Genomic DNA, 25,616 nt, shown 5'->3' with positions numbered 1-25,616 from the left:
CCACCAACCCCCCCACCCCCCGTTATATCAAGACTATTGTACCGCCTACTAACCAGACTATGGCATCATACCTCGTATCATACCAGCGGGAACGGGGCACAACAAGCCCAGACTCCCAACCCCAACCAACACCTCCTCACACCGCCCTAGAATCCGCAATCCCCCCAGAAGCTCCTGCTCCCCACATCACCGACCTGACTGCTAAGAACAACTCGTCCCTCAGCGTAGATAGTCTAGTTGTGTGGCAATCCGCGAGCAATATAGTATTGTAACACACATGTGGTAAATCCGTATCGGGCATGTAAGCGTAGATTGACTAATAGAGTGTGTGGAGTATCATGTGACGGTGCCAATAAATTGGACTATATTTGATGCCGCGCTTCACCCGGTAGCGCTTATGATCGCTTGCCTTTTGCTTGGCTGAAGCCTCTACTGAGAGCGGGGCCTTGCGGGCTTGGGTGATCACATGACACGTATATTTTGTTCTGAGTGGAGGCGTGAGTGACATTGACTCGCTGTTGGTGATATATGCCACTTATCTGGAGCTTGGGATATGGCGTGACGGGGGTTATGTGGAGTTGGGGGATGATTTCAGTGCCATAGAGGTTACGTCGAATAATTTACGGTTAAATTACCTTCCGGGGACCGTAACCATTCACAAAAACTCCAGCAGAACACCAGCCTCCGCCACTCGCACAACCTTGACTTGCGGTGGCGGGAGAGCGCCAAGCTATGATACGCCATCCCCAAGCCGAACCTCCTCCAAACACCCAAGTGCGGTAAACTAAATTTACTCGTATCATACTCGAGTATGGTATCCCATTGGCGGTGGGGGTAGACTAGTCTACATGCCACATCCACCAGGAAGATGGGGTATCATGCTTGTATGATACTTGTACGAGTACTACATCAAATCTTGGCGGCGAAGGGCCAATAGCAGTGGGACTAACTTAAGGTGAAGGAGAGATGGGACAAAGAGGGGGGGGAATGGGATGGTGATTAATTACTACCGAAGAGTCGCAACGAAAATCCCTCGAGAACCGGTAAATTAAAGCTGTGGGGTGGATGTGTTGTGACTTGCTTGTACAGTACACTCACTGTCGTACCGTGAATTTGTGCCTTTTCTTGGTGGAATTGTTGTTTATATTGGGGCACCGTGGGCGGCTGTGTGGGCAGTGGGCGAGAAGATTTGGACCAGTGATTCTCACCGTTATAGAAATTTATGATACTCTCCTTTTTTCTCCCTTTGTATTCCCCCCATCACCACTGTCTTTTCTGTCCGGAGCCGATGGTGATTTTGCTCTTCGCTCCTACCGCTACTATGCACACACACCTGCCCGATCTACCCTGGATTGAGGGCGACAAAAACATCAGTTGTAGATAGACGCTGAGCTTCACGAGTACTGTACAGTACTATTTTTTTATTCTTTTTTTTCAGGAGTGCATTATCATAACAGCCGTGGAGATTGTGTTTGGCGGGCACATAATGTACAAGGCCATGTTACCTCCCTCCCTATTCAGACCCTGTAGCTAACAAGTCTGTCGCATTCGAGGGTTGTATTCAGTATTCATATTCATAATGTTCGTGCCTGCCGGTGACACCTCCGCGACGATGACGTATCGTACGCTTTCCAGCGCGGCCTCGCCTCATGTTCACAATCGCCAGTCATGCTTTTCACACCAAAAATACTCCCCTCCTTCGTCACCCTGCACACAACAATCTACCGTTCGGTTGATTCAAATTCCACAAGTGAGGTGATTCGTTCACCGCGAGCATGCCGAGGTCTTGAGAGTGTTTTTGTGGAAACCGGGATTGAGCGGGAAAATCCAAACTTGGTTGTTAAAACAAAGACCAGACTTTTGATCCTTGTATTTTTAGCTACTGTACCTGCAGATACATTTATGGAATTGATTTACCCGGCATAGATGGTTTAATAGAACTGGAAAAAAGCAGGAAAAGAACAAAAAGTGGAATCATACATATTAGACTCTGAGAGCGATGGCTAAGAATGGAGGAAAAATCGTAAACACATTCGCTACTCTCTCTCTCTCTTGCTAAGGACATCAGGAAGATATATCTCAAGCAACAAAACGTTACCGAAAACTCAACGGACTTTAAGGAAACACACCAAGCTAACCAACCCCAATCTCCAGTGACCTCCGGAAATCTAGAATCATCCTGATAGCCCGTAATCCTCCAAGATCCCTGAAATCTTCACCCTTCCAGTATGCCAATGCCCGTATGCCTAGGTGGCATAGGGTATGAAAGAAACCACAAAAGGGATATCCTATGCCGGTAGGCATAGGATGTGAAAACAACTACCCTCTGCTAAGTGCCTAGCCACCACAAACCGCAATGCCGCATACCCTCTAACCAGATTTCTCCTAGTTGCATACGCGCATACCTGCAGATCTATGCAACCACCAAACCGCATGCTCTATAGGAAATCTAACAGGGTTGGCGTGGGTAGTGCGTTGTACTGTGATCGAGTGGCAGTGGGATTGGGGTGGCCTTTTTTTTTTTTTTCAGTGTTAGGGTGTAGTTTTATCGTGTTACTATTGGTTTCAACGGCCGATTAACGATAAACTATTATGTGTCCAAAAGTATACAGCTTTTATAAATTATGCCCACAATGAGTGGAGAGAACTTTTGCATTCTAATGGTACGATGAAACCTGTCAAACAGCAAATCTATACTATACAATGCAAGTAACACCCACGGAAGCAAAAATCACTATCTATCGTACAAGGGGAAAGAAAACCCTCTACCCCCTTTTTTCTTCCACTGACAGTTGTAATCCACCCCATCAAAACTTAATTTCCATGAATAACCGCAGCCTCACACTCCCCCTTCCTTACTCTCCAAGCATTCAGAACCCCCCTCCAATCTTCCCCGAGAGCTCCAAACTCGCCGCACTTCTCCTTGACGATCCTCCACGTCCTCTCCCTAACAATGTTCTCCACCATCCTCTCGTTGCGCACAACCCGGGTAAGCACCTCCGTCCTGCTCTCCCTGGGAAAGAACCTCCCGGAATAAGGATCCAATCGTTCATCCACCACACGCTCCTTGTCCACCATGCCCTCCACAAGCCTAATGATTGAGTCTGGGTCGTCAGGGTCATCACTCGTGGCAACAGCGGCGCAGTAATTGAGGACGTCGGAGCGGGACTGCCATGACGGGAGAAGGATTTGCTCTGTAAAGGCACGACATGTTTGCGCTGGAAGGTGTCTGGTAGGGGCTATTGGGTAGGGGGTTGAGGTTGTGGTTGGATCAAAGGCTGGTTTTGAGGGTGTGGAGAGGGCGTTAAGGTTTTGGCTTATATTGTCGTCTATTGAAGATCTCGAGAGGCGGAGGAATCCTAGGAATTATTGGGGTTGTTAGTGGGGTGGACGTGGTGAGAGGGCAACTTAAGTGTTTGAGAATGTGTGAACAAAACCTTTTAACGCGCCGGTGGTGAAGCAAAGACTGGGCGTGAGTGGTGGATGATCGAATCTTGCTTGGCGTTGCCCGTCGGACATTAATACTGTTGCTATTGCTGTTCTCGGGCCGAACTATGGAAGCTGCAAGAAGGAAGAAATAAATAGAGAGATTGTAAATTGAGCGAGTGTGATAGTAATTCTATCGTCTATGATAAAGCGAGAGTAGTGGAATGAGTTGAAGTCAAGTTAAGGTTGAAACAGTGGCAGCAAAGGATCATCAAACGGTCTTGGATGACGAATGCCAAGACAGGTAAGATCTAATCCATGCCATGCCATGCGAACCACCGAAAGGGGAAAGTGGAAACGAAAAAAAGAAGAAAAGAGAGATCTGATGTTGAATTTTTCAACCTCCTATCTAAGGTCCAGTGAATTTCACATCGCCGGCAAACCTGAATATGCCAGAATTAGTACAGGTTGCCCGCTTGGCCGGCAGATTGAAGAAGCACCTTGCTGGAAAGACGTTAAAAAATGTTACGGCGATGGATGATCCGGTGGTATTTAAGGATACAACCGCAAAAAAATTTATCAGTGCGGTGGAGGGGAGAACGGTACTTGATGCAAAGTCCTTAGGGAGATATCTTTGGTATTTCATCCTTTCACCGCTATTCCGTGAGGAGGGGATTCTATTTCTAACGAGTTGACAGGTTAGAAATGGACAAACCGCCACATCCCGTTATGCACTTGGGTAACAACCTCCCACCTCCCTCTAGGTTAGCTATAATGTCCGAATATTGGGCTCGGCTGATTAAATAGGAATCGCCGGTTGGGTATTCTTCAAAAGCGATCCTTACTCGCATTACTACGCACGGGAAAAGCCCGAGTTCACCAACTGGCCTCCCAAGGGGGAAATATTTCATCTGAAGATCCACGGATCACAGGATGAAGCTATGTTCGCTGACCCCCGCCGGCTGGGGCGGTTGCGGCTGATGGATTGTTCTTCCAAAGATATCCCTAAGCAGGCTCCATTAAACGATTTGGGACCAGATCCTTTACAGACAGAGATTACGATGGAGTGGCTGCGACAAAAGTTCACCAAGCATAGCCCGGCACGGTTACTGCTAGCAGATCAGAAGAATATAGCTGGATTTGGAAGCTGGATGAGGTATTAACCCCCCCCCCCACACACACAAGTATCAGGAAATACACAGTTTACGAGTGAAAATAGTTAACCTTCCAACAGCGAAGAAATCCTCTACCAAGCCCGAATTCACCCCGAGTTCCAAGGCCGCAAATTCAACGACGGGCAATTCGAGCGTATCCGGCGGAGCATACAATACGTTGTCAAGACCGCGCACGAAGTCGACTCAGACTTCTCGCTGTTCCCAAGCCACTGGCTAAAGAGCTTCCGCTTCGACTGGCGCATCAAGGGCCAAACTGTGGAGAACGGTGAGCCAGTGGTGTACACAAAGCACGTAGTAAAAAGCGCCTACGTCCCAAGCGCCCAGATCAAGAGTAGGATAGAGAAGGGACCAGATTTAAAGAAAGTCCCCCCTACGACCGACCTGCTATTTGAGATGAAGGACCCGCCAAGGACTCGGTATCGCCTTCCGGCCGAGCCACTGAAACCCAAGCCCTTGCTTATTCAGGATCACGCGGACGACAGAATTTTAGGACAGATTGTGGAGTTGGACCACGAAGATGTTCTAGCGCCGTTGGAGGGTGAGAGGCCACCTACTGCTGGGGACAGGTTTAGGCTGTACCCGATGAAGAGAAAAACGAGGTCACTAAAGAAGGGTGGAAAGAGGGATATGCGGGGGCATTGGAATATCCCGAGAAAAAAGCGCTGAGGGGCGGTGTATTATTATTAACATAAAGGTCTCAAATGCTATGAATTTTCAAACTATATCCCTAAAATCCCACACTATTCCTCAATACCGCAATCAATCTATTGGGTTTTATAAGATTAGCTCGGATTTGTTTATTTTCATTTCTACCTTCCATTGTCGGTGACGCGCCCTTAAGCGCTCGCGGGACTTGCTCATAAACAAAACTCTGACCAACCGCACTTCTATACAACCACCGTAAGTACTCGAGTACAAAATGCTGGTTATATCACCTCCCCGTTGCAAACAATACCCCCCCTGCTCTGTCCCTCCTCCCACTATCCCACTATCCGACATGCCTGAGCTCCAGCACCCAACACAGGCTTCTACCATTCACCAACCATTCAGAAATTTCACGATTCTAAAGAGGTAATCAAGGATTGGTCTGTGAAGGGATGTTTCAGCTTCGAAGCAAGAGAGACAAGGACAAGGGCCGGGCGGTCGACATATGCATTTTTATCGCAGAGCGGTCACAGATGAAGATGCATGGTAGATCTTGTGATGGGAGAGAAAAAGAACCCCATCAAGGTCAATAGATCGGTTGCGACATTTGAGGCATTTATGATACCATTGTTGTTGTTATCCGTTGGGTTCGGGGCATGCAGCTTCCTTTAGACGAGTAATGGCACCATATCATTTGCTATAGGAGTCCGCACCGGAGAAAGTGCCCCATGTAGCCAACCTGTGGGGCTCTTCGGAGGAAGAGCAAGGATAGACATGAGGTATTCCCATCCGTAATTCCGGGCTTAATTCTGTATTAAAGAATCTAACTTGGGATTCCTTCCTCTCCGGGCCCCATGAACTCCCCCATCTCTGTTAGGTCTCCATTAAGATCTAAAGTGCCTTTCCTACATTGCCACTGCTGACGGTGCCCGGTGAGTATGCCGTAAGTTGTGGCACTCCATTGTATCGTATCATACCGCGCCGTAACTTTCAGTTCGAAACCTAAACTTAATCGAGTGACAGTTTGTGACGCCGTTTTAAACAACTGGGGAGAAAGGTGATACAACAAGTCACTTATTTGCCCGGATATAATAGCGCTCAAGAGCTGTGGCAGAGTTGAGTATTATTATTATTTTTTGTACCCACTATACTCGTACTATTCACAGTAGTTCCGTTGGCGCTGAATTTCCCAACATTCCGCTAAAAAAAAACTGACTGGTGCTTGAACTAACCCGTCACCGCCCAGCAGAAAGAGGTGGCATCACATCCTCCAATCTAGTAGCTTATACCGATAGCGAAGAGAAAAAACACTACTTATGCTGTAGCCCTCCCCCCAGAACAACGCAGGATACCACGATGAGGTTAACGGGCTCGATGGATGAAAACAAGTAATTCGGGAAAAGCCGTCGAAATTCCTATAGTGTATTTTCCGTCTCCATTCCATCGCAGCTGCCGTTCTGCTGTACCGATTGTAGTGGTGTATTCCGTTCTGCTCAGGGTTTACGTCGAGGATGATACTCCTAACTAATATTCGGCGTGATGTAGTGAGGTGTGGTATAGGGAAGCTCAGCACTACCGGCACTGGAGGAGGTGTTAAGAGTGTTGTCTGTGTGGTTATTTCTTTCAGAGCGAAGCTGAGAATTGCTCTATGCGGGGGTTGGTTTTTGTGGTAAAATCTTGGATATTGAATTATCCTGGAGTCCGATGAAGGATTATTGGTCTGCATGTCTAACCACTCTTGGAATTACCACTTAGGTTAGCTGTCCAAATTATATTTGGTTTGGGTGCGCTTGCTTCTCGGTCGTGGGGGGATGTCATGGTAAATGTGGCAATTTGCCGTGACATTGCACTGCTTTGGGCTGTGCGTGTGCTATCCTGGGCGGTCCGGATGAAATAAAAAAGCTCGGCCCCTGTCAGTGCAGAGCCCGGTGCGAGGTTGCGGGGAGAGCTTTCGGCCTGGTATCAACATCACAGCGAACCACGCTATGGCGCTTCAACCTATGCGATTTGCGAGTCTCTGGATTTGAGACTTGATCTAATTGTAGACAGTCGCTGGGCACAAACCCTTCCCCGGAGGTTCCAGTGCTGCTATTGGGAGGAGTATTGCGGAATTGGCGGCACACGCTGGAGAGCGGGGGCCATTCAGGGAGGGGGGAACTCCGTCCCATAGAGACCTTTGTCTAGCGAGTGTATATACCAAGCTAGCCGATTCTACCACAGGCGCTCTAAGAATCTAAGGTGTTCGTTCATCCTAGTGGAAGATTTGCGCCGTACTGTACTGTACAGTACCGCAGGATAGGTGTAGTATTTCCTGCTCCCGTTGAGGCGGGCCCAGGCAGGGTATTACTCGCTCAAATTTGGGGGAGATTGGTTGGTCAGTCCTGGGGTATCCGTGAGTCTTCACAAAAAACCCCAAGGACTCCGGTAGTTGTCTGACTCCATCACCTATCATCTGGGATATCCTAAGTGGTAATGGACAGGAAAGGTCTCAATCTTTCAGCAACGACATCAATTCTTTGAGTACGAAATGCAGGACTGTTCAAGTGTCGAATAGGCCGCTGAGTTGAAAACGTGGGGAATGGCTCTTGAAAACCGAGGAATTTAGAGGCTGATGAGCCGGTAGTGAGGGAGGTGAATCTGAAAACGCAATTTTGCTTGCTATGGGAATTCAGGGGTTGGTAAGATCTTTACTGCGAGTAACAAGGATGAACCTCGAATAATAGAAGGAAGAAAAAACACAAGTCGAATATTGGTAACCGGATGACAGCACATTCCATCTAAGATCGAAAGATACCTTTCTGTAAGAGTAGAGAGTGTATATACCGCTCCCAGGAGAGGTGGTATTATCAGATAGCTGCGCACCGAGCTAGACGAGAACACCGCCCCAGGTAGGATAGGCGGCGGTCTATAGTTGGCATCGTGGAGAGAGTTCCCGGTGGTGCTTCTGTTGTGTGCGTAGAAGCAGCGCTGGGGAAACTAGATCCAGCGCTCTTCCAAAGGATCTATCCCACCCGCGACCTAGCAACTTTTCCAAGAGTCGTCAGAGAGCTTTTAGTTCCCTCACCGGTGCTTGGCGGTGCAACGAGGTTCGAAATGATATGCTCGGGCCAGGTTGCTCACCTTGCATGATGGTAGACTTGAACAGCTTGTGGCTTGATCTGACCCGGGCTTTGTTTGTGTCATGCATGAATGGTAGCTCGCATCTGGAAGAGGTTTTTATTAGAATGTCTCAGTGGAAGCGTCTGACTTTAGCTCTCTACCGCGTATTGCACAACCAGGGTATTCCGACTATGTTCTATTCCCTTTGGTGGTAAGGTGTAGTATATACCTGAGTCCACTTGAGGAACATTCGATGTTGCAGAATGCTTGCTATATGGTTGGCACTGGTTCATGACCGGGTGGAAGAGCACTTTTCCCGTGTGCCCGACAACCCCCATTTCATAAGAATAGGTGGTGTGAAAAGAAACCACAGGAGCTATTGGCGGACCGGTTACAATGAACAAGGGTCTTGATTAAATGGAAGAATAAATCTCTGGATCCCTGATTATGAAACTAATTAATTCTAATCAAAAGGATTAAACCACCAATCACCGCTAAGAAGGAAGAAAGGAACTCTGCGTTATAACAGCTGGATATTTCGGGAAAAAAATAAGAGATTTGAGATGAATAAAAAAGAACCAACATAATTCCATCCCTGAGTAAACTTAAGCCCTTCATCTCTGTCATGATGCTTCTCCAAAGCACTCGCTTCTCGGGCATAGAGAAACATCGAGAGGTGGTTGAAAGATTTCAGAGTTGAGGAATGGCCCGGTCCTAGAGCTCTCTCTGCCTCCGTAAATGCACGTCGATACATAATTTCCGCTTCATCGTATTTTCCCTTCTCGTCCAGCACTTTGCCCAGCTCAATGAGGCTACGGAGGGTGCGTCGATGACCTAGACCCAGAATCTTCTCTCGTCCTGCCAGCGCACGCCGGTGCATCACCTCCGCCTCGTAATACTTTCTCTGTTTGTGCAACGCTCTAGCTAGATTATAGATGCACATTATGGTATCTGGGTGGTCAGGCCCAATCGTGTTCTCAACACCCCTCAATGCACGTCGGTAACTAATCACTGCCTCCAGGTGCTTATTCTGATTGCGCAGTGCCACGCCAAGATTATTGACACTTAGTAGGGTGTCTCGGCGATCCAGACCGAGTGTCTTCTCTCTACCTACCAGCGCACGCCGACACATAACTTCCGCTTCGCTATACTTCTTCAGATCAAGCAGCGTCTCGCCTAAAGTATTGGTGATGTCGAGGACCTCTGGATGTTCGGGCCCCAGAGCATTCTCCATACCCCCTAGGGCATGTCGATACATGGCCTCAGCTTCTTCATACTTTTTTTCGATCAAGCAGCGTCACACCTAGGCGAAGGACGCTTAGTAGGGTATCTCGATGATATAGTCCAAGCACCTTTTTTCTGCCAACCTGCGCAGACTGAAACATTGTCTCCGCTTCATCATACTTTCTCTGATGATATAATGTCCGGCCAAGGTTATCGGCGCTTGTAAGGGTAGCTGCATGGTCTAGTCCCAGAGCTCTCTCTCTGCCCGCCAGTGCACATCGACACATAGCCTCCCCTTCGTCATACCTTTCCAGATCGAGCAGTGTTTCGCCGAGCATATTCATACTATCGAGGGCATCAGGATGATCTGGCCCCAGAGCCTTTTCCATACTAGAGTCAATTCTCGTGTAAGTTAGGAGATCCTCACAAAAAGTATCAAGAGTAGTGATGCACTCAAGACATGAATCAATAAATACCGGTCACTGTCACCACTAACTCACACCGAATGTTCCTTAACAAAAGGCGGTTGGTTTGAGGGGAGGTCAATAGTGGCAGTGTGGTTTGATGGCAAACTATTAACCTCGGAAGCTGGCTCCGTCGTTTCTGTACAAGAGTCTGTATGATATAGCATTCGAGAGATATTAAAAATGGTCTCATACGGATCCGGGGGGGGAAAGGACAAAAAATCCCGCCGATCGCGACCAATCCCACCAGGGATTATTCGGCCAGAGCCGGAATCTCCCACCATCCCACCCAGTTCCCATAGGGCACAGGAGTGGTCCACTCTCCTGCCCTACATGACGGATAGTTCGATAAATACTCATGGCAGAGGATGAATCGAACTGCTGGGCTCCTGCTAAGTGCACAGGAGTTAAACGGTTGTTGAACACATTAACCACTGCGCCAGCTAGGTATTTCATTGAACTCTACCATTGGAACAAATATTTATCCTGCTTGTAGGTGAATTTACCTTTTTTTCCCTCACTCGTAGTTAGTGAAATTATTTCATATCCCCCAAAATTTAATTCTATACTTGATCTTACGGCTATGGCGAATAATTCTTGAAATAGCTCTGACCCATGCAAAACCAACCGGAGATTTCAAGGAGCGCCAATGGAACTAGCGGGTGCCCCCTCGAGACCTTGAGGGTCATCTGCGATTTTGTGCCATGTACATATATAGAAACTTCAATAGTTGAACCTGTGCTATATGGTTGGGCTTTCCTTTCTCAGTAAGGTCAAGGAGTTTTTTGGTTTTTTTTCTGTCTCGGAAGGGGGAAAAGGGCCTTGTGTTTGCTGTGATTCTTTCCCCTATCCAGACACGGTTCAATTACCCAAGTTTCCACTGTATGTAGGCCCGCAAGGTCCCACTCGAGACCTCGAGCATGCGTTCTTTCTCCCGTAGGCCTTAACTCACGATAGTGTTATGCTCACCATAGCTTCCCTATTTCACTCGGGTTTTCTGCAGGTAAATTACTCTTTCTTCCTTGCCTGAATTCCGCCCTCATTTCCAAGATTGTCGCATTTTTGGCGGGCAGCGGGGGATCTACTCCTGGCAAGAGAGAAGGAGAGTATGATATAATATTGGGTTGTGGGAGTAGCGATACCCCTAAATTAGATGGATGATATGGACATGCTTTTTGTTTCTCCGGGGTAGCACCGCATAGGGAACCCATATTCCGACCACAGCTCCCCTATTGACCGTTCTGAAAAAAAAACCCCCCATTAGGCGGCCTTCAAGTTGAGCACTGGTGAGAAATGCATAATGTTTAAAAAATATTTTACTTGCCACAGAATACTGTAAAGTCGGGAAATGCCCTTCTTATATATGGACCTTATCTGATCATCATCTGCGTACGGGTGAGAAATTCATTTGCGGGGCAGTTACCGTGCAGCTGAATCGAAGCAGAAACCCTCGGATAGTACCGTAGTGATTAGAAAATGGGTAAACTGGAAAGATTAGGTATGCACTGAGGGATATTATTAATCCCTCAGTATAGTACATGGAGATATGATAGTGAAGTAAAATAAAAACGTTTGGAATGTGAGGAGAGAAAAGTATAGACGGAGGAATGAAGGATAAGAACTAGCAGGAGAGTTTCTTAGGTGCACGATTGAAAGGTCAGAATTCGCATATCATTTCTAAGTATATAACAAGGCCCTTTTAACCCAAGATGATCTACATCTTGTCCGGTGCCTGTGTGGATGAAAATTTTCATCTCTGGTAAGGGGACTAAAGTCTTGTCCCTTTGAAACAACAAGGAAACAGAAAAGAAACAAGAGAGAAATTTTCACTGCAAGGAGATAAAGAGGAAACAGTACGGAGACAACAGGGTGATAACAGTTTCAGACATCAAGTAAGGTATAACAGAAAGTTCGTGAAGATCATATAGGAAACCCATAGTAGGTATGAAATCGAAACTCAGGGACAATATTCCAACAGATAGTGTATGGGTAAAGGGCATCTGCACGGGTATATACTGTACTCGAGTACTTGCATGTCGCTCAGGTTCTAGAATTGCTGCTCTCTAGAGTGTGAAATTGGGGATATGTCAACAGATATTGATGGGGGTGGACGGACTTGCGGGTTGGCATGCTGCGATGAATTATTCACGAAACCTGCTTTTCTCCAGTATCATATATCCGGCTACACACTTAGCTTGGCTTTCCCATGACTGCGGTACTCTATGAGGGTGTTCGGCTTCAATTCGGCAGTACGAGCAGTCTATGTATCGTGTAGACGGATGACGACACCATGATAATAGCTAGTCCAAAGGCCCCTTGCTTATCATTGGCCAGAACCACCAGCCGCATATAAGGATCACGTGGCGGTTCCTCTGTTAACATTGCAGGGACTGGCGGTGTTCCTTGCTGCAATTTAAATCCGCTGGGTATGGTAGGTAATGCTCGGTAGCTACCCACCAAGCCTTACACATGAGAGACCCTTCTCAGAGCCTTTCAAAAGCAGAACAAACTCATCTCCAAAACGAACTACCTTTCCTTTTCTTTCTTTTCTTCTCATAAAGGAGCTATATACACCCCAAACATTTACACACGTGACTCTGACTATCGGAGGCTAGCCATTCTACGAGTTCCCCGGCGACTACATCTTTAAAACCTCCTCAGGAGTTGCCTTATGGCAGCGCCCACCCCTCCAAGATCTTGATATCTACCACCAAAACACCGATCCGGACGCCTACTAGGTAATATAAGCTCCCCCCACCTGTCCTATTTCTTCTCCCTTCCCCATTACACTCAACTAACGGGCAAACTTCCTAATTTTATCAATGGCGGCCCCCGGCGCAGCCCAAAAATGACCAAATTGAGTGGCTATTCCCTTATCCGCTCCCTTCTTTTCAAATACCCTCATCCCAACGCCGCAAGCATAAACCATCGTCTAAGCCCCCACCCAGACTACCCCCCCAACGGTAACGTCAACAGGCACCCCAACCACATCGATGACATCGCCTCGCACTACCATTTTGCTGGAACATTATAGCATAAAGGGAGAGAAGAATGTGCTCGTGGGACATAGTGCCGGTGCGCACATAGCATTCCAGGGCAATACTAGCTCCGGAGCGGTAGCGGCAGTGGTGGTTGAGGTGGAAGGGATTTATCACTTGGGGAAGTTGGTGGAGGAATATGCGGATTATGAAGGGGTTGTAGCAGGGACCCTTGGTGGAGGTAGAAGTGGTTGATGGAAGGTTTTGGTGGAAGTAGAGGATGGGAGGGATGGGGTGGAAGGCTTGTTCTTGGGCCTAGTTCCTAGGATGAGCTGTTGAGTTTTGGACATTCGAATTATTGAGCTGGAGTGCTTAGGGGGAGGGGAAGAGTTGTCAGGGAGGTGTACGATATGGTGGGGGATCGCGGCGGGGTTCATGAAGGCGCAGAGCTAGCTAAGGTTGTTGAAGAGGAGTTGGGGCTGTTGGAGGTGAAAGCTGCGAAAGGTACTTGAGCTGCTAATCTGGGACAGGAAAATAGTGAGTGGCCGGAGTGATTGTATAGATGAAATGTTTCTACACTATGATACTATGGAAATTCAAACAGAGAGACAATGGCCATAACGTCCTCATACGGGTAGTTTTTGGACGGGATATTTGCATCCCATGTGTATACCAGGCCCATAAAGCGTATTAGAAAACACGTGATGGCATATCTCCAACCTTCCGAGTCTCTTGTGTCGCTGAGATCTTGCCATCTTAGCCGCTGAGAGTCACGTCCCCCATCTGGTAATCAAGAAACAAAGTTGATAGGAATGGAGAGGACTTTTTCTTTCTACAATTTGTTGTTAATTCAATTGGATGGCAAGAGGGTTGGCTTCAGATGCCCGGCACCGCTTAACCTTGAGGGCTCCGAGTCTCGGCAAAAAAAACTGGATAAGAAAATTATTATTATTTAATTATTATTATAATAATATCGTAACATCGTCTCTCTGCTAGACAAGGCTAAGGAAATTCCTAACTATTGACAATGAACAGCTAGCCAATTTTGCTATCACAGTAACTTGCGGATATACCCAGGAAGGTGGCAATCGCCATTCTTCCTTCTGCGCCAGAAAGCTCCTAATGGCTAGTTTTTTTCTTTTTATTTTCTTTGGTTTTGCTGTTTGGATGGCATACCGGTAGTGACGGTCATGTTACTAGAGTACCGACCGCTAGAAAGGACTTTACAGCTTGTCTGCGAGTTGTCATTCAGGGATATGCTGACTAATCCTCTCAACCTGTCTAAGACATATCACCCGGAAAAGAGGGGTAGTGATCGATCCAAAGTGCGATAGAGGCCATCTCCAGTAATGTGCTCAGGTTTCAAGGGGGGCGGATGCGGGTAGGAAATAAGACAGGATGATATTTTGTGGGTTGGGTGGGGGAAATATTTGTGAGGCCGGGGGATCGAGGATCTACTCCCTCGAATCTCATCCACTCAATGCCCTCCATAGACAAAAACTCTATCCTCAATGGCTGAAGACTATTTTTGTGGGGCGATGAGGGAGGCGGTAGCGAATGAGAGAAGGGCCTCTCCTCTCACCGTGCCACATTACCTATCGGTGTGCGGTACCGTACCCGACGATGTTTTCCCATGAGAAACGTGGTCCGCGCATTTAGTGGAGGATGTTAGGCCCTGGCGTGCATGTCGCTGCTTGATTCGTTGATACTGACTGGTGCCCCCCTCCCTCCCATCTGCGGGAGTGGATCAGGGTCAGTTGCATCCCAGCCCAAGCCCTTTCCCTTTAAGATGGGCTGCATTGCATAGTACACCCAATTACATTTAAGTACAGTACAGTACAAGTACAATACAAAAGTCAGGAAACCATCAACACTCTTATCCTCCCATCGAACTACACTTACTTTGGCTGCTACTCATTTCTGCATTTTGGCGGGCAATGCAAATATCGTACCAACAGAAGTTTCGGGACTGTTGGACGGAGTGATAACCAATAGCAGTCGGTTACCAGAACTATTTTTTCATGGTGATGTCAACATCGGTAACTACAAATTAACCATCGTCAACCTGAATTCTATCACTCATTGAGGCTTTATTACTGTGTGATATTATTACTATATCTATAGCTTCTTAAGACGGCTTCGTCAACGCAAGCGGGACGAAAGGAGTCTCCGAGCGAAGGCCGTTGCCCCGCAGAGGGGCTCGGACTCAGCAAGCATGGATTGATGAATGCCATACGATTCCGGTGGAAGAAGTAAATTCTTTTATTGAGTGGATTCCTAGGCGTCTGTATGATTGTTATTCACTGGAGGGAAATAATCTGTTTCATGCATAATTGTAAATTATAATACTTTGTTGATACCAGTGTGGTTGCTATGAAAAAAAGTTTCCGGTAAGTTACTTCGACCCAATTTTTAACTTGCCTCTAGCTACGGTAGGTTGGCAGTTACACGTCTACTTTTTTCCTTCATAAGGGGTTAGCCTGGCTCGCCTCTTAGAGTGTGTGGTTTGCGCTACATACTCCATCAATATAGGACGGTGGAAGGGCCGATGTTGAGGCCAGTCGCTTTGCTTTTTGGGGGGGGTGGGCTCGCGGGTCAGTTTGCGTGGCCTCCTTCGGGTCCCAATCCAGGAGATAATTTACAATTCCAGGGACCCATGCTCACACCTATATAAATATTAATGGCATCACCCTTCTTCCTCACTTACTTTCATCCCTCCTCCTACTTGAGTATATGAGACAGGTTTACCATACCCTTCCGATTCTACAATACTCCCACAGTTCCTGTTAAACCCGAGCAGGCTATCTCAAAACTCATTAATACCACCTGCTACATGTTATGATACATTCAACACACAAAATACGCTAAGTACATCCCTCCGCTTTGCGTTATCTTGGCCCATAATCATGCCTTCCATTCCGCGTTTTCCGATCAAACCCCTGCTATCGCAATTCAATAAACGCGACCAAATACAAAACCAAGGAGGGGATGATAGCGATGTCAAAAGTCCGGTCGTGATGGTGGGACTTGTTATCGCTGCCCTAACTTTACTTGTCGCAATAATACCTCTCTTCCGATGCCAATGGTTCCATCGTTGGGTTTTCTCTTTCTCAATTCTATCCCTCGTCAAAGTATATCCACCCCTCCTGAACATACTTCTCATATGCATTCTTAGTTTTATGATCTTGCACAGAACGCTCTCGGGGTTATCTCGCTTCCAAACCCTCCGCAGACAGCTAGTACTGTTAAGGGCGAATTGGGCGCCATCCCACTTGCTAAGGTTCCTACACCCGGCCATACCTTAATATACAATGACCCCAATACCCACTTCGCTATCACCCATTCTAACACCTCCCCATACTATGATAATGCCATCACTCGATGGGATGGTAGAGTGCCACATGTGAAAGAATCACTGGGGCTAAAAAGGCCTCCACCGGCAGCCACTTGGCCGTTTTCGCGAAGATAGATACTTTGTCCGGTTATAGAACCCGGAGTATTTTGATCTCAAGTAGAAACTTATCTAGAGCCTTTGCCTTTACGTTTTATACTGCGCGCGTATGATATCTTCGTTTACTTTTAACATTTCTGACATTTCCTGTGGAATAGCTTGGATGAAAATTTGCCATCTATGACTACTAGTGGGAGAAGGATACGGCGTCAGCGGGTTGGTTTTCTATGTCGCTGGGTTACGATAATGCTTTAATGAGACAAGATAAGCTAAGAAATACTTGGGCTAGTTCCTTTTCTCATTTCCTTGATCGCCGCTTGGCGCACTTATATGTAGCCCCTCGCGAAAGTATTGGTGAAACTGCTGAGTCAGCACCTCGAGTAACTACGCTGGCAAACTTCTGTAGATAACGGAGAGCGAAAAAGTGACGACGAGGGGCTGCTAAAGAACCCGAGACTTATGAATGTGAATGGAATATAGTAAAAACAAAAATCTCAGAATTCTCTTGTTTTTCTCCCCACATCTCGTATACAAGTACCATCGTTACTGCTGCTACAACCGCAGTGACTATTTTTCACGGGAAGTCAGAATGTCTGGAAGGATCCCGGGGGGGGGGCTTTTCTCAGGAGGGTGGGATCCTTTCTCTTGCTGTTTCGGCTTCCTTTGGCATTGCTTTGGTGGGTGTAGCAAATCTCCAAAACGCGTTAAGTGGCCAAGACCATCGTTCAAGGGTGGTGGCCAATCGGAGCATCACCATCTCAGCCCCATCCTGGGAGAGACAACTCTCACTGCGCGCGATGAGCTCCCTACGCACTCTACCGGCACCGCACTCTACTCGTACAGTAGGAGCCGCGCTGGGATTGGGCTGACTGGGTGAAAGAAATCCCGACGGGCAAGAAATATTGACTTCCATCTTACTCGTATGATAGATACCCTGCGTTCCACCCCCCGGTGACTACCGAATACCGGTACTCGAGTACAAGGGAAGGATTGAATTATTGTATTTAGAAGAGGCTCTGGGGCCCACCATTGAGAGAAGGCAGGAGTTATTGAAAGAGAAGCTGTCCCCGGATTCTTCTTTCCTTCCGCTACTTTTGTTCTCTAGAATTGATTCCGATCATCCCAAGCGGCCACCCCCGTCTGGTTTTGACCACGGCCAGACTGTGGGAAACCGGCTTTTCCAAACCAAAGCCGGGTCACCCGCAGACCGATGTTTCAAGGGATCAGGTGTATTTAGTTACTAATCAATATTTTATTATTCAACAGGAATAATTGTTTATAAAATCACGCGGGTATGATAATACATATTCACCCGGGGTGGCCAGAGAGTTGTGTGAAAAATAGTATACAGTGTCTTGAGATAGGGAGGCGCACTTGGGGGTCGTGGAGGTTCATCGGTGGATGACAAGGATTTTTCTTAACCGAGATCTGTAGCACCAGGGGCATGTTGCTCCTATCACCCCATTCCGAGTGGTTAAGAGTGGAAAGCCTACAGGCTGTCCATGGATATATATAGTAGTATCCTCGGATCACCTGGGCATTTGCCGGCTTTACCCGGGCATCTGGCGGCTCCAAGCTCGGTTGTGCCGAGTCAACCCGGTGGTTGCCCGGGCCCACCGGGTCCTGGCGGCCGCTTGAGATCACTGATTGAACCTTCGTTCACACCCCGCTTGCCAATTCTCACAGAGGAGCGCTGGAGGGTGAACAACTCCTACAGTACCGGTGGGTACCAAGATAAACAATTGAACTATAAAACAACAAAATAGATAAATCAAAATTTTAACCACAGGCGCTAAACCGCAACTGCCACAGCAACCGCCGGCTGGCAATGCAGGGGGAGTCACAACAGCTTGTCAGGGCCCGGTAGCCCTATTATTTAGTCCATGAATGATTTTGAGTGACCCAAAAGTGATATCATAGAAATAGACTACGAGACGGGATCTTAGGTTTACCAACGTATCAGCTGCAAAATTCCGGAATTATCCTTGAAAAGGGAAGAAAAAAGGGGGGGGGATGTGAATATGAATAAGAGGGATTTGTAATACAATTCGGTGACAAAAGTCATCGTTGATAACCACTTTTACACCAAAAATGCTATTCTTCACTGTGCCATAATTCAACCACCTGTGGTGGAAGTAGTTCAATTCTTCCTGAAATAATGATCTTAGGTGTTCCAATTCTGAGATTTAAATTTTGAAGCATATAGTTCAATATTGTGTAAACTGTAGCAATGTGGAATTGGTGATTTTGGGAACAAGTATCTTTTTGTATGAGTGCCCATACAAATTCTTGGCAGTTGGGTTAGATTTTAGAATAGGCCACACCAAGTACTGAGAGCTGCTTACAGAACAAATTATTTTATCACAGAAATATTGAATTTCAGAGTCCCTAGGTTGTCAGCTATCTATTGGTATATTTTTTGTTCCAATTCTCCAAAGTTGTCCGAGTATGTTACAAGTGACTAAGTGTAGCTAGAAAAAAGAAGGAAAGAAAACGCCCAGAGAAAGAAAGAAACAGATAAGGAAAAGCGTGGCCAGGATCCCGTCCGCTGCGGGCAGAGTTCCACTGAGGGAGGCGTTGCTGGGGTTGTCGCTGCCCTTGCCGGGGGAGATCGTTACCACCGATGTGTCCCCATTCAAGGCAGGCTATGAGGCAAGAGCCTGAGTTGGCCTGCCGTCCGGTGCGTAACGTCTCCCACCCAGGGCGAGGCAGGCAGGAAACCAAGGCTATGCTGAGGGGTTGTGGGCAAGCTAGAAGCGCTTGGATAGGGAAATTCGCTCGCGGTTAGAGAACTCAATGTATGCTTTGTAAGCGTCCGATCTCCAGCAGCCAAGGATTTGGATCTCGCTATCTGGGATTCCCGCTTGTGCTGCCCATGTTGCAGCGCCCCTTCGGAAGCTGTGCCCATTCCACGACCCTTGTCCTAGGCCAGCAATGAGAGCCAGGTGTTGCAGTTGTTGGACTACATGTTCTCTGGTAAAGGCTTGCTGTTTCCTTCTGCCAATACAAAAGAGTGGAGCGTGTAGAGGGCGGTGGGTGTCAAGGGAGAGAAAATGTTGGATGGCTCGTATTGGACAGGCAGCATCGTGACTTGCTGCGATGGTGAGTTTAATTCTCTTCCGGAAGGGATCAGTTTTTGAATACGGTAGGACTAGTTTCATATATGCCCCTTTGTCGCGTATCTTAATGCTTCCCTTGGTTAGAAACCAATTCTGGAAAGAGAACCCCAGGTCTTTATCCGATTCCTTATAGGTAAACTCCCCTACCCTGAGGAATCCCGCAAATGCTAATGTAAAAGCGGCTTGCGTAACTGCGTCATCGTAGATGTTGAGTTGAGGTGGTGGAGGATGCGGATGAGATAGAGACGGGTGAGTGGGGTGCGGGTTCGCCGTTCAGGTTCGTTATGATCGCGCTTTATGCCCTGAATAGCGCGCTCCAAACGTGGGTCTGAAAAAGCAGTGGATTCGATCCCAAGATCCAACTGGTAAGACCTAATACCAGCAAGGTAGAGTTTGATTGTTTTAACTTTAACGGTCCCCGCTAGGGAGCATGCCCATTCGATGAGCCAGGCAGCCTTTGCCGGAAAGCAGCCACCATTGTGGTGCCGGTAATCTGAGAGGGCACAGAAGGTGGTGAAGCGAGCGCGTGGGGTGTCGTAGTTTCGCCTCGTTGATGGGGCTAGTCCGCGCCACAAGTAGTATGCAGCTACCTGGGAGAGTCCCGTTTGGCATATGTTCGAAATCCATGTCTCCGGGGGTTGCAGTTGGCCTGTACTAACTGTGGTGCCAGGTCAGCTATTCGGTCCTGATCCAACCTTGAGAGTGCATCCGCCAGGGCATTTTCTTTTGTTGAGATCCAGTGCGTTTCTATATCCAGGTCATATTCGGTTGCGAGCAGCAGGCATCTCCGCAGGACATTCATGGATGCTCCACGGATTGTTCGGTTGGACAGGGCATGGGCTACGGCTCTATTATCAATATGCATAATGAGAGCTTTTCCTCTCCACTTCATTCCCCAGTGTAGGAGAACTTGTTCTACAGCGCGCATTTCCTGAGTATTGATATGTTCTCTTCCGCGGGCGATACTGTGGGGAATTGCAATCGAGAATGCTGAGTCAGGGTCTGGCTGGGCTTGGTTTCTGGTAAGATAAAAACCGCCAAGTCCTCCGGTACTGGCGGCATCTGACCATGCCTGGATTACTTCTCGCTCCCGTCTAGCGATTGACCACTCTGGTGCATATAGAAGTGCCTTTGACCACCATGCCAGGTCCTTTTTTGCCTCTCCTGAGATCCGCCGCCTATGGTGCCTTGCCTGCGCTGGGAAGTAAAGTTCCATATTGTAGAGGCGTCGGAGGAACGTTCGTCCCAGGGGTGCGGCGGCAGATACAAAGTTGAGATATCCAGTTAACTTTTGTATCTCCAGTAGGGAAAGGGATTTCTTTTTCATTGCGCTTTCTACTATCCGCTGCGCCTTAAAGAGCTTCTTTTCTGGGAGGCGCACTACCATACAATCTGTGTCGACTTCCAGCCCAGCAAAACTAACTCGAGTTCCTTCCTCGTTTTTTGTAGCTTTGATGCTCAGTCCTACGGTGTTGCACAAGGTGGTGAAGATTGTAGTACATTTCGTGTAGTCCGTTTCGGGGGGTACCACTATTAGGAAATCGTCCAAGTAGTGTATAACGCTGGCGGGAATGTTCTGGGCAGACAGTTCGTTTTCCAGGACCCAGTGGAAAACCTCTGCGAATAGGTTGAATATATACGGGGCGGTTCGGCGGCCGAATGGTAGAAAGCGCTCTGCGTAGTATCGGCCTTCCCAATAAAAACCCAGGAGTGGGGTGTCTTGTGGCGAGATCGGTATGTGTCGGAATGCTGCTTCGAAGTCTCTTTTAATAAGGATTGAGTGGCGTCCGAACTGTTGAAACGCTCTGATGGCCTCTTCTATGCCACTATACTGGATAGCTCCGTATTCTTCTGGGATTCCGCTATTGATGGCATTTGCGTTGCTTGGTGGGTACGAAAGATGGTGAATGCGTCTTTTGCTCCCATCTGATTTGTCTGTAAGGCCCAATGGAGATGCGGTATAGTGGCAGGGCAGGCTTTTGCTGCCGGGATAGACTTCCAGGCGTTTTTTGCCTAACTCTACCATAATGTCAGAGGTTACTAGTTGTGCATCCGTCTCAGCTGTACCCAGGTTGGGATAGATTGTAACCCCTGACCGATGCCCTTCATATCCGATTCTGGCACCAAACTTGCATATCCCTAGAATGGTGGTGATTACTTTCTGGTCCGGGAACCTTACTGTAAGTTGCTGCCACCCAGACGCTTGCAGCTGGCCAGCTGGCATTGGTAGCTTGTGTGGGGTATACAGTGGGTAGTGGATCGTAGTATTGGGGCGGGACAATTGTTTGCTAACAGTCCGGCTAGAGGAAATGATGGGTGCAGTTTCTGGTGATGGCTCTCTCATGGTCTTGCAGGCAGTATATACTTGAGCGAGTGTAAGCTTGAGCGATTGCGGCTATTAAAAAAAATTAAAAAAGGGGTAATAGTATTCTGGGTACATTGACAGAAGCAAGCGGGGGAGGCGGAAAAACTCGAAAAATGGCAGAGGGGGAGCTGGGAAGGCTAACGTCGGTTAGGGCCCTGATAGATAGCGGCGGGGGAAGTGGAATTGCTTGTGGGGCATTGCGGTGCTTTGTGGCTGCTGCCGCAGGTGTAGCATACGTGTTGGTAGCGGCACTGTGCTGATCGGCATTCGCGATAGTTCCAATTGCGACATGTCTGCTGCGTGGTTGCGGGGATGCCCGAGGTATTTTGCGTGAAAGTGTTAGAGGCGGGACTTTGGTAGCTATAGTTTCCCCTATGTTCGGTGGTGGTATATGGTGATGATGTACTAAACACTGAGGCGGGGAATGCTTGGGCGGGGATGTTCTCGCGAATGGGCAGCTCTTGTGTTCTTCGTAGTGGTGTAGGAGTGACGCGGTGGTTTTGTGTCTAGGAGGACCGGAGTGCTGGATGTGCAAAACATTTTGACGCTATAAGCTCGCTGTCCAGCTGGCGCCATTCGGTACCCATATATATGTTCTTCCCCCCGGCAACTCTCTTCCGGTAAAATTGGAAGTGGTAGGCCTTTACCCCTTCCCATGCATACTTCTCTAACAGCTCGTAAAGGTTCATAGTATAGATCGATAGGGAAGTAGCAAGATCCCCTTGGAGGCCATGAGGGGCTAGCTTTACCAGGATTCCACAGTACGCTGCCCAAGCTTTGAAAAAGCTGCTCATGCGATACTCACTTTCCTTGCCGTCCCTTTCCGCCTGCTCAAACTCTACTCCTCCAATACTAATTGTACGCTGGGACTCGGCCCTCTCCTTCTCGCTGCAAGCAGCCGATATATATTGGTTGGTTTGAAACGGTTTTCGATTATTTGAACCAATGTGCTTCGTTCCACGCCGGGGAATAGAAGCTCCACTGAATCCGCTATGCCGGATGCACTCTCGCCTGCTTGATGGACTGGGGGTTGGATTGAGTTGTACGTACCCTGCATTGTTGCCTCCTGCCGAATAGCTTCTTCTTGCTGGCTTTCTTGTCTTAGTTGGGCCAGCTGGCTCTCTAGTTGTGCGATCTGAATTCTAGTAGGGCTGGGCTCAACAGGCTGTAGCCTCTGAGTACTTGCGGGTGGGGCTTGAGCCGTACTGGAGCCTGGGATTAGAGGGGCTTGGGTCTGGGAGGTCAGCCGGAGGATGACTCGGTCAATTATATCCTCCTCCTGGGACTGGAGCAGTTCCTTCATCGTGCTTAGGCTAATAGGCCTATCGGTCAAGGCTGGGGATGAGTGATGGGTACTGGTAGAGTTGCTCGGTATGGCTGGAGTCAATGCGAGATGTGAGGGCGGGGTTGAGGGCAATGGGAGTGAGCTGTATATCCGATTGTTGCTGGCCGGTGAGTGACTGTACTGTGGTATGCTGGACTCCGGTTCGACGCTATCGCTAGATTGATCATCACTTCTTGGGCTTTCTGGGGCTTCCTCGGCAGGCATAGGAGGTTGGCCATAGCGGTTAGGAGCTCGTCTGCTACGCGTATTCTTTCAAATTCCAGCTGGTGCTCCGCGTCTGGCAGTGGCGGTTGAGACGCGTCCGCGTGTTGAAGTTTTTCGTGGGGCAATTGTATCGGTTTTGGGCTGCTTGGCTTGCTCTGTAAGTGGTAGTGGTACCTGTATTGGCTAATAGGGGGGTAGGTGTCGTGTGTGCAATAAAGAACGCGAACAATGAAGAACCAAAGCTGTAGGAAGGATGGTGACTTGAGGGATTCGAGGAGACGGAGAACGGGTTCCTGTGATGGTGGTTCGTGGGACCGGGCGTCATTGAGCTATGACCCCGCGCTGGCCGAGCAACCGGCAATACCTTTCTCCGCCACCCTCTGAGACAGCCAAGTTTCCCGCCGGGCCATGGTTCCGTGAGCTTTGCCCAATTGGCGTTAGGTTGTACCAACCTGTCTTTTAATCGATCAAGAGATGAGGATGCAATTTGTGATTTTCATTACCCCGATTTTGGACTATTTTGGTGTGTTTTGGAGGTACTTGGACCCGCCAACGATGACTTTTGTCCAAGAACTATACAACAAAGTTAAAACCCAGCCAAAGGATCATGAAATATCACTCGACCACTTTAAGGTTCGAATAATAAACATATGATATCATACAGTAGTCAACATCAGTAACTAGAGCAGCCTCCTTGATATCTCGAGGGGGGGGGCTGGAAACCGCTTTCTCTAACCACCATTGGTCTAGCACCCGTGGCCCAATAACATCCATCCAGGGGTAACATGGAGATCTCGCAGGAAGCTTTCTTTTGCGTTTTCCACTGAGCCCCAGATATCTGCTGACTCTGCTTATTATCTTCCTATCGCTCTATTCTTCCCCGGTTCCCGGAATCATACTTCGAATACGCTTTGTTGTTGGAAGGCGGGAGTTGGGTCAAGAAGAAGCAATGGTCGCAACAGATCTGATTAGATCTCATAGATAGTTACACTTGGCATTTCGAAGAAAAGCACATGCAGTATGATACCGTAGACTAGGTGAGGCAGCTCCAACATCGTAGTCGGAGGTTCAGTTGTTCCAGTTCTTACTGCACGGCAGTTTGAATGCAGCTGTGTTTATACTATCCACTTCGAACTCACCTCAAAAGAGTCGATCAGCGCGGAGCAGAGAGGGGAGCGGGTCAAATGGTCACTTTTATAACCCCCGACCCCAATCAACTTCCACTCAATTATCCCTAGCCACCCAGTATAACTGGCTAGGTTGGTCTGCTTGGGTCCTACCACTCATCTAATACACAGGGACTGTTTGCCCAGCCGTTATTTGAGAGGACAGTCTTCTCAAAACAAATTTTGGAAATTTTTCTAAACGGGGTTTGCCTATGACGCTCTATCGGGCAGCATGAGTGATATCGTAGTTTAGAAACTATCGCTTAGGTTTTGTTAAAGTTTTCCATTATTATTGTTGCATGTCTCAGGATAACGTGCTGTGGTTTTCTTTTTGGGCACAAAAAGCGTCTCGAGATGACAAAACAGCTCAAAGAACGGTGTGCCAAAAAGCTCCCAGAATCATATGATACAATATTGGAGATTGGTATGCGGTTGAAATGCAAGTCCAATATGGGGTTCTAGTAGGTCTGAAATTCTAACCCTATGATAGGCCTATCTTTTTCGTAATATTTACTGGAACCACCAGACCCAGTGAAACCCCGGATCGGGAACAAAAAAATGAGAGACAACCAATCACCGGGCCTGTGTGGAAGATCTTCTTGAAGGATACCCTAACATATTCTCTTGCTGTAATAGTGCATGCCTGCTAGTCCAACCCCCATCATCTTCAGCTCCGAGACTAAGTTATAGCACCCAAGTTTTTCCTTGAGCAGTTGCCTATGGACTTGCAACGCCAGCAGTCCAAGGATATCATAGCAGTAGTCCAGTTAATGCAGATTCTAAATTATGCGCGAATAAATATTCGTGGGGAAATTACTCACTGCGCAGCCCCCGTTTGACCGGTTAGCCTGGGATGGGAAGGTTCGTTTGCAAGCATGGAATGTACACCACTCACGCATAATCACTCGTTGTGAAATTTGAATGTAAGCGCATCTCAAGAGGGCCGGAAACTATT

General features: G+C 47.9%; 2 protein-coding genes; one reads left to right on the top strand and one right to left on the bottom strand.

The window, feature by feature from the left end:
• Positions 1–2,613: 2,613 nt before the first annotated feature.
• On the bottom strand, positions 2,614–3,646 carry GSTUM_00011803001 (uncharacterized protein). XM_002842155.2 has 2 exons: positions 3,438–3,646; positions 2,614–3,359 (listed from the first exon to the last, which is right to left on the bottom strand). The coding sequence occupies exons 1-2, from the start codon at positions 3,517–3,519 to the stop codon at positions 2,815–2,817; spliced, it is 627 nt and encodes a 208-aa protein (XP_002842201.1). The 5' UTR covers positions 3,520–3,646; the 3' UTR covers positions 2,614–2,814.
• Positions 3,647–3,875: 229 nt separating this feature from the next.
• Positions 3,876–5,267, top strand: GSTUM_00011802001 (uncharacterized protein; the record flags this gene model as incomplete). Its single annotated transcript, XM_002842154.1, has 4 exons — positions 3,876–4,063; positions 4,125–4,165; positions 4,234–4,582; positions 4,661–5,267. The coding sequence occupies 4 exons, from the start codon at positions 3,876–3,878 to the stop codon at positions 5,265–5,267; spliced, it is 1,185 nt and encodes a 394-aa protein (XP_002842200.1).
• Positions 5,268–25,616: the final 20,349 nt, after the last annotated feature.

This window comes from Tuber melanosporum (assembly GCF_000151645.1).
Source record: "Tuber melanosporum whole genome shotgun sequence assembly, scaffold_90, strain Mel28".
Lineage (NCBI taxonomy): Eukaryota > Fungi > Ascomycota > Pezizomycetes > Pezizales > Tuberaceae > Tuber > Tuber melanosporum.
The sequence above is the reverse complement of the archived record's forward strand: the minus strand, read 5'-3'. Positions and strand labels throughout refer to the sequence as shown.